The following is an 8,741-nucleotide window of genomic DNA, read 5'->3' as shown; positions in this document are numbered from 1 at the left end:
GACTTTTTAATCACATAAAGACCATAAGTTAGACTTGAATTAGGTACAACAAAAATACTAGACATTTGACAACAAAAGTGTCAATCCAATATCAATACATTTCCTATGTTGCTATTAGAAGGTGAAGTCTCAAGCCCTAATCCACTGGTATTATCTCAAAAGGCTTCTCCATGATTAATGCTTATAGACTCATTATTCTAACAGTAATACAAATAGGGTTTTGGATTCTCGTTTATTTTCTTGTTGCACTTGATTACATAATTATTTACACTATCCCACTTTTCTTTGCAGATAAAGCACTCCTGTCATATCCAAAACAAGCCATTTTTGTTGCTATTTCTTCCCACGAGACTTCTTCTGAAATCCCACCTTGTTGAAACCTTGAGTCAAAATTAGTTCTCAATAGGATTAGCATTGTAATCTCACATTCTGGCTAGATATCTCCCTTTTCATGGTTATTCTGGTTTTTGCTTGGCTTCGAGTTTCTGCTACCATCAGTTTGTCAGACGGTGAAGCCTTAAGTTCTTTACCAGTAACGTTTTATATAGCTTCCATTAGTGCAACATATAGTGCTTCGCTCCGTCTTCTTTCATTAGTCCAAAACTTGTGCTCTTTTTCTATTCTATCTGCATCTTGTTTCCTCCATTCTTCCTCTCTTATAATCCTCTCTTGTTCTTTGTCCTCAATTGTCCTCATCATTTTTTCCATCCAAGCATCCTATTTATCTATCAGTTTCCTCATTTGTGCATGAATGAAGTCTTTTTCTTTTCTTTCAACCTCCTCTTATCCTTTTTCTTCTGCCTATTGCAACTCGAGTCATTGTTTGTTCCTCCATTAACATCTCCTCTGTTTGATGAAGTAGTATCAAAATCTGAAGAATTAGATAGACTAAGGCTAGTATCTGAGAACTTTGGAAATTATGAAGCTCTTGAATCGAGAGATAGAGGGTCAGACTACCTTGGGAAGGGTGTCTCAAAGGTACGAGTTTGTAATGGCTAACTAATTACTTTTTAACAAGCAAATACTTTTATTTACTGATGTTTGCTTATTGTTGGTATGTATATAGGCCGTTAACAATGTTAACACTATCATTGGCCCTGTGCTCATTGGCAAGGTTCTTTTTTCTCAGCTGTAGCATGGTTCCTATTGCCGTAAATTTGGTCGTTTTCGACATTTTAGGCCTCTGTTATATAACAAAAGAGAAATTGTTTTCTTTAAAAATAATTATTCTTTACATCAACTTTTCCCAACTGAAAAATGAAGTATGGCTACTGTAGCAGGTCCGAACAGATCACACTGGTATAGATAACTTCATATTTCAACAACTTGATAGAACTTAGAATGAATGGATGTGGTGCAAAGAGAAGGTACTTTATTATTTCAATCGTTAACTTCTGCATATCTTTGTTATATTTGTATGAGTAAATATTTTGTCCTTTTCAACTTGGTGTAAATGCCATCCTGACTGTGTCTCTTGCTGTGTGCAAAGCTGGAGCTGTTGTTCTCAATATTTCCTATACAAGGTATGTTGCAGATCATTCTATTGTAGCCAACCTTTCCCCTAATAAGAGAATTTGTTGGTCTAGTGTGTTTATCCCTATCAATGGCTCTCATAATTGGCAAAACACAGCTCTACACGGTGTCCACTACCTTGTACCTGATTTTCGCCTGAATTGATCAAAACAACGTAATAGAATCTGTGCTAGATTTTCTTAGATTTTCTATAGTCATCCATATTGTTTTTCATACATTCCATGTTGGTGGATCTATCATATGTAATTAATATGAATATTTCTTGGTACAGCACATTGCTAACCTAGCTAGTAACAAAAAGCCGGTGTTGCTTGTTTCTGCCTTCAACGTCACCGGAACAAACTTATTATGCAAGTATGTGTTTCGATATTTACATAGGTTAGCTCATATATCTTAGAATTTAAGTTTCTCATCAATTTGTATTGCAGGAATTTATGATTCTACTAGTTGGAGCTTCCTCTTTTAAAGAAGCCATAAAGATGGGTGTGTAAGTGTATCACAATTTGAAGGTGCATGATAATGTTTTAGTTCTCCTTCATTTACCTGTTTATTTATCAATTTCTAATCAATGGTCATATCTATTCTGAATTTAATGTAATAGAAAACTCTAGCCTGCATATAGCTATGATCAAAATGCATAATTTAGGGAATACGCTATATTTAAAGAATTATGCAATTGCTTTATTGCGATTTTATACCTCAATTTCAATGAAGCTATATGAGTTTCTACTGTTTGGGTTATCTAGTATGTGGTTAGTGCAAAAAGAGGTTTTGTCTAGGGAGCACATTATAATTTGAGGATCTCTAAAAATTCTAAAATACTTATGTTGGTTTGCATTTTTATACCTTTGAACAAACATAGAATTTCAATGTTCCTAGATTATTAGGTCCGAAGCCAGTGTTGAATTGAGTTTTACATCAATCGTATTTCTATATCCATACGAAATGCAAAGTGAATCTTGCTCGGCCTATTGCTGATCTTGGAATTGATGTTCCCAATTAATACTTTTCTATTATGTCTATAAGCTTAGGGGTCAAAGAGTTCCTTTTATATCTTTGATGACTAACTATTAGGAATTGGTTTTCTTTGATTTCAGAGGTGTCCCAATTTGCTATTTTATATGTCTATATGCTTAGGGTCAAAAAGTTTCTATCGTATCTGTGATATCTGACTTTTAGGAACTAGTTTTCTTTGATTTCTTGCTATCCCGAATTACAGTTTTTATACGTTTAAACGTTTATTGTCGATGAGTTTCTGTTGCATATATGAGGTCTTGATTTTTAGGAGATGGTTTTCTTTGATTTCAGGCTGTCATTAAGAAGAAATATGGTCACGATGACACCAATGTATGGGATGAGGGTAGATTTGCTCCTAACATTCAGGTCAATCGGTGTGTTATGTTTGAATAAACCTTTTACTTGAGGTTCATATATAATATTTGAAGTAATCTTTTATGTACTGGGGGAGAACAATGATGGTCTTGAACTGCTCAAGACAGCCATTGATAAAGCAGGTTACACAGGAAAATTGAGTTTTCTAAACTTTCTTGACTTTATTGTTTAATCACCTAGTGAATGGGGTTAGAGCTTAAGTTTCATTATCTATAGGTTGTCATTGTAATGGATGTTGCTACATCTGAGTTTTATGGATCGGACAAGACTTATGATTTGAACTTCAAAGAAGAGGTAAGTTCTTAAATTGCTTAGCTCCATTTGACTGCATTCTTGAATAATATACTTCATGCGAGGATGTTAAGAATGCACGTAGGGATTATCTCCCTGTGTGCATAATAGTTTGTTCCTAACTACTACGATTTTATTTGACATTTCAGTTTTATTGCTTTGTCTTTACAAAAAAATAATGGCTCACAAAGATCTCAAGCAACCAGCTCAAAGATCTGTACAAGTCATCCATGTCCGGGTACCCAATTGTATCCATTGAAGATCTATTTGACCAAGATGATTGGGAGCATTATGCCAAGCTTACCGGTGAAATTGGTGCTCAAGCACAGATTGTGGGAGATGATCTCTTAGTCACTAATCGTAAGTTGATGTGTCCATTACCTTAAAAATTATCAGAAAAAATTTCTGTGGCCAATAAAATTTAGCATATCTTATTGACTTTTGTGTGCGTAGAGTTGAAAAGGCAATCAAGGAGAAGACCTACAATGCTCTTTTTCCTAAGGTATCATGAAATATCTATATGATCTTAAGTGCTTAAATGGTCTCTCTCGACTTTTTTGAAAAGGTAACCATGGCATGTTTAACAATTTCATTTAACTAATAGGTTAACAAAATTGGATCAGTTATTGAGAGAATTGAAGCTGTAATAATGTCTAAACGAGCTGGTTGGGGTATAATGGCAAGCCACTGCAGGTATGAAAATTAGACCTTGTTATATGGTGGGTATCTACAGTGAAAAAGAATATTAGATTTGACAATCATTTTTGTTGCTGGATGCAATGGAGAGACTGTTAGGTTTGGTGACTCAAATGTGTTAGGATTATTGTTGATTTAGAATTTGATCAAGTGGAAATCCTAGAAATTGGTTAGGAGTCTTTTGAAGATGCGTGTTAGACTTTCACTTGGAAAGGGAATCTAATTGCATCCAACAAAAGAAAAAAAAAACCCTATTGAAATTAGGTCTCCTAATTGTAATATATTTTCTTGCATTTTAGGACTCTTCTAGGGTTGGCCTATAAATATAAGCTCCTCTGGTCAGTTTGTAGAGAGTAACATAGAAGCAGTATTGTCAGTCTATCTTTTATTCTCAACATTGTTGAATTAATAAACATCATTCCTCTGCAATTACCCTTTGTGTTCTTTTTTTACAAATTAAATCTTGTGTTTTCATCATGTAATCTTGTTACTACAATACTGTCATTATAATCTCATTTTTACAATCGAATTTGGAATCAACGAGTGTTATTGGAGCTTTCGAGCCCAACAAATGGTATCAGAGCCAGGCTGTTAATTTTATGTGGATTGGTTGAGACTCTTTTGAGATGGCTGTGTTAAAGTATGATATTCCACAATTAGATCGTAGTACAAGGTTTTGTTTCAAACTCAAACCCTAACTTACCTAATTCATTTATACAAAGTTGCACCATACTCCTTGACTTTTACAATTGTTTATTTTAGTCCTTTTGTCTTACAAAATTGCCAATACACAAAAACCTAACACGGTACTAGGTTGAACCACATTATCTAAATTTTAAGGTCGAGATCATGGTCCTTGGGAAGAATTTCTTTTCTTCTCGTAACTCATTTTTCTTAGTTTCTTTGTCTTTTTTCAGCAAGTTGGAAGACTATTATTATATAGCTAATGTCCATACAAAGTATAAATAAAGAGGAATCCAATGAGAAAGACTTTGATTTGAACCAATTCACCAAAACGTATAATTTGGTGCTCCACTAGAATAATTTATGAAGAATCTTGAGATAAAACAAGACCTACATGGTGAACTCAACATTTAAAAAAAAAAAAAAATCTTAGAACAATTTCATAATTTTTTTTTTATACATTATCGCAGATTGGATGATCTTTTTGAAAATTAATCCATTCCTATTGAATTAGGCATAAAAGAAAACAGACAAGTTTTTGATAAATAGTTAATTCACGGATAACAACTTTAACTGGGCTGGCTAGGCAACAATTTTTTTCCTAAAATTGCCACATTGCCTCAAATAGGACAATGCTTGAGTTAGACAGAGCAAATTTTCATCCTTACTTGAAAGTGACTTTTGTTGCATAAAGCGAATCATGTGGAATATTACATGGGAATACAAAGCTCACTTGATAAAATGCACCTGAAATAATTTGTAGGCAGATAACTCAATAGACCGGATTATTATTAATACTGGTTAATTTATGGCCACATGTACCTTATTTTGTATAGTAATAGCCAAGGTTGTAAGTCAATGTAAAATCCCCCAACATATCAGAGTAAGAGTGTTAAGCTCATTCAAGAAATTCGGATAGGTCTCAATAAAATTTAAAAAAAAATCTTTGCCTATTCCGGTCCTAGGATGAACCATAATATCTACATTTTAATGTAGATATCATGGTCCTTGGAAGAATTTCTATCTTCTCGTAGCTCATTTTTCTTAGTTTCTTTGTCTTTTTCTAGCAAGTTGGAAGACTATTGTTATACAACTAATGTCCATACAAACTATAAGATAGAGGTGAATTCAATGAGAAAGACTTTGAATTGAGCAAATTGACTAAAATGTATAATTTGGTGCTCCACTACAATAATTTGCAAAGAATCTTGAGATAAAACAAGACCTACAAGGGGAAGTCAACATTTAAAAAAAAAAATCCTAGAACAAGGCATATTTTATTTTATTTTTTATCACAAATTGGACTATCTTTTTGAAAATTAATCCAGTCCTACCAAATCAGGTGTAAAAGAAAATGGACAAGTTTGTAATAAATAGTTAATTTGTGCATAACAAATTTAATTTCAATAGCCTAAATAAAATATGAAATATAACTCCTTTGAACAAATGGTGATGCTGGTTGGACAACAATTTTTTTTTCCTAAAATCGCCATATTTCCCCGAACAGGACGACGCTCAGGTTAGACAGAGCAAATTGTCATCCTTATTTGAAAGTGACTTTTATTGCTTAAAGCGACTCACGTGGAATGTTACATGAGAATACAAAGCTTAGTTGATAAAAATGCACCTAAAATAATTTGTAGGCATATAACTCAATAGACTTGATTATTGTTAATACGATTCGTGGCCACATGTAGTTCATTCAGTTTAGTAATAGACAAGGTTGTAAGTCAATGTGAAATCCCCCAACATATCAGAGTAAGAGTGTTAAGCTCATTCAAAATTCGGATGGGTCTCAATTAAATTTAAAAAAAAATATTTGCTTGTTCCTGTCCTAGGTTGAACCACATTATCTACATTTTAAGGTGGACATCATGGTCCTTGGGAAGAATTTCTATCTTGTCGTAGCTCATTTTCCTTAGTTTCTTTGTCTTTTTCTAGCAAGTTGGAAGACTATTGTTATCCAACTAATGTCCATACAAACTATAAGATAGAGGTGAATTCGATGAGAAAGACTTTGAATTGAGCAAATTGACTAAAACGTATAATTTGGTGGTCCACTACAATAATTTACAAAGAATCTTGAGATAAAACAAGACCTACTTGGTGAAGTCAACATTTAAAAAAAAATCTTAGAACATGGAATTTTTTTTTTATTGCAAATTGGACGATCTTTCTGAAAATTAATCCAGTCCTACTGAATCAGGCGTAAAAGAAAATGGACAAGTTTGTAATAAATAGTTAATTCATGGATAACAAATTTAATTTCAAGAACCTAAATATTATATGAAATATAGCTCCTTTGAACAAATGGTGGTGCTGGTTGGGCAACAATTTTTTTCCTAAATTCGCCATATCTCCCCGAATAGGGTGATGCTCGGGTTAGACAGAGCAAATTGTCATCCTTATTTGAAAGTGACTTTTATTGTTGAAAGCAAATCATGTGGAATTTTACATGGGAATACAAAGCTCACTTGATAAAACGCACCTAAACTAATCTGTAGGCATATAACTCAATAGTTGATTATTGTTAATACTGGTTCATGGCCACATGTAGTTCATTCAATTTAGTAATTGACAAGGTCGTAAGTCAATGTGAAATCCCCCAACTTATCAGAGTAAGAGTGTTAATCTCATTCAAAAAATTCGGATGGGTCTCAATTAAATTTAAAAAAAAAAATCTTTTCTTGTTCCGGTCCTTGGTTGAACCACATTATCTACATTTTAAGGTAGACATCGTGGTCCTTGGGAAGAATTTCTATCTTCTCTTAGCTCATTTTTCTTAGTTTCTTTGTCTTTTCCTAGCAAGTTGCAAGACTATTGTTATGCAACTAATGTCCATACAAACTATAAGATAGCGGTGACTTCAATGAGAAAGACTTTGAATTGAGCAAATTGACTAAAACGTATAATTTGGTGCTCCACTACAATAATTTACAAAGAATCTTGAGATAAAACAAGACCTACATGGTGAAGTCAACATTTAAAAAAATCTTAGAACAAGGCATAATTTTTTTTTATCGCAAATTGGACGATCTTTTTGAAAATTAATAGAGTCTGACCGAATCAGGCGTAAAAGAAAATGACAAGTTTGTAATAAATAGTTAATTCGTGGGTAACAAATTTAATTTCAATAGCCTAAATAAAATATGATATATAGCTCCTTTGAAGAAATGATGGTGTTGGTTGGGCAACAATTGTTTTCCTAAAATCGCCATATCTCCCCAAACAGGGCGACGCTCCAGTTAGACAGAGCAAATTGTCATCCTTATTTGAAAGTGACTTTTATTGCGTAAAGCGAATCATGTGGAATGTTACATGGGAATACAAAGCTCACTTGATAAAATGAACCTAAAATAATTTGTAGGCATATAACTCAATCGACCTGATTATTGTTAACACTCGTTCATGGCCACATGTAGTTCATTCAGTTTAGTAATAGACAAAGTCGTAAGTCAATGGGAAATCCCCCAACATATCAGAGTAAGAGTGTTAAGTTCATTCAGAAAATTCGGATGGGTCTCAATTAAATCAAAACTAAAAAAATCTTTGTTTGTTCCGATCCTTGGTTGAACCACATTATCTACATTTTAAGGTAGACATCGTGGTCCTTGGGAAGAATTTCTATCTTCTCGTAGCTCATTTTTCTTGATTTCTTTGTCTTTTCTAGCAAGTTGGAAGACTATTGTTATGCAACTAATGTCCATACAAACTATAAGATAGAGGTGAATTCAATGAGAAAGACTTTGAATTGAGCATTTTGACTAAAACGTATACTCCACTACAATAATTTACAAAGAATCTTGAGATGAAACAAGACCTATATGATGAAGTCAACATTTAAAAAAAAAAAATCTTATAACAAGGCATTTTTTTTTCACAAATTGGACGATCTTTCTAAAAATTAATCCAGTCCTACCAAATAAGGCTTAAAAGAAAATGGACAATTTTGTAATAAATAGTTAATTCGTGGATAACAAATTTAATTTCAATAGCCTGAATAAAATATGAAATTTAGCTCCTTTGAACAAATGGTGGTGCTGGTTGGGCAACAATGGTTTTCCTAAAATCGCCATATCTCCCCGAACAGGGCGACGCTCGATTTAGACGAAGCAAATTGTCATCCTCATTTGAAAGTGACTTTT

General features: G+C 33.3%; 2 protein-coding genes across 2 annotated transcripts; both read left to right on the top strand.

The window, feature by feature from the left end:
- The first annotated feature begins 720 nt into the window (after nucleotides 1-720).
- LOC111396111 (enolase-like) lies at nucleotides 721-1,792 on the top strand. Its single transcript, XM_023022402.1, has 4 exons — nucleotides 721-978; nucleotides 1,067-1,114; nucleotides 1,278-1,367; nucleotides 1,490-1,792. The coding sequence occupies exons 1-3, from the start codon at nucleotides 748-750 to the stop codon at nucleotides 1,338-1,340; spliced, it is 342 nt and encodes a 113-aa protein (XP_022878170.1). The 5' UTR covers nucleotides 721-747; the 3' UTR covers nucleotides 1,341-1,367; nucleotides 1,490-1,792.
- On the top strand, nucleotides 1,374-4,547 carry LOC111396112 (enolase 2-like). The gene is made up of 8 exons (XM_023022403.1): nucleotides 1,374-1,523; nucleotides 1,805-1,887; nucleotides 1,962-2,042; nucleotides 2,842-3,061; nucleotides 3,142-3,219; nucleotides 3,408-3,576; nucleotides 3,670-3,718; nucleotides 3,821-4,547. Exons 5-8 carry the CDS (start codon nucleotides 3,154-3,156, stop codon nucleotides 3,861-3,863), a joined length of 327 nt encoding a protein of 108 aa, XP_022878171.1. The 5' UTR covers nucleotides 1,374-1,523; nucleotides 1,805-1,887; nucleotides 1,962-2,042; nucleotides 2,842-3,061; nucleotides 3,142-3,153; the 3' UTR covers nucleotides 3,864-4,547.
- Nucleotides 4,548-8,741: the final 4,194 nt, after the last annotated feature.

The sequence above is a fragment of the Olea europaea genome, chromosome 6 (assembly GCF_002742605.1).
Source record: "Olea europaea var. sylvestris chromosome 6, O_europaea_v1, whole genome shotgun sequence".
In the NCBI taxonomy this organism is placed as follows: Eukaryota; Viridiplantae; Streptophyta; class Magnoliopsida; order Lamiales; family Oleaceae; genus Olea; species Olea europaea.
The sequence above is the reverse complement of the archived record's forward strand: the minus strand, read 5'-3'. Positions and strand labels throughout refer to the sequence as shown.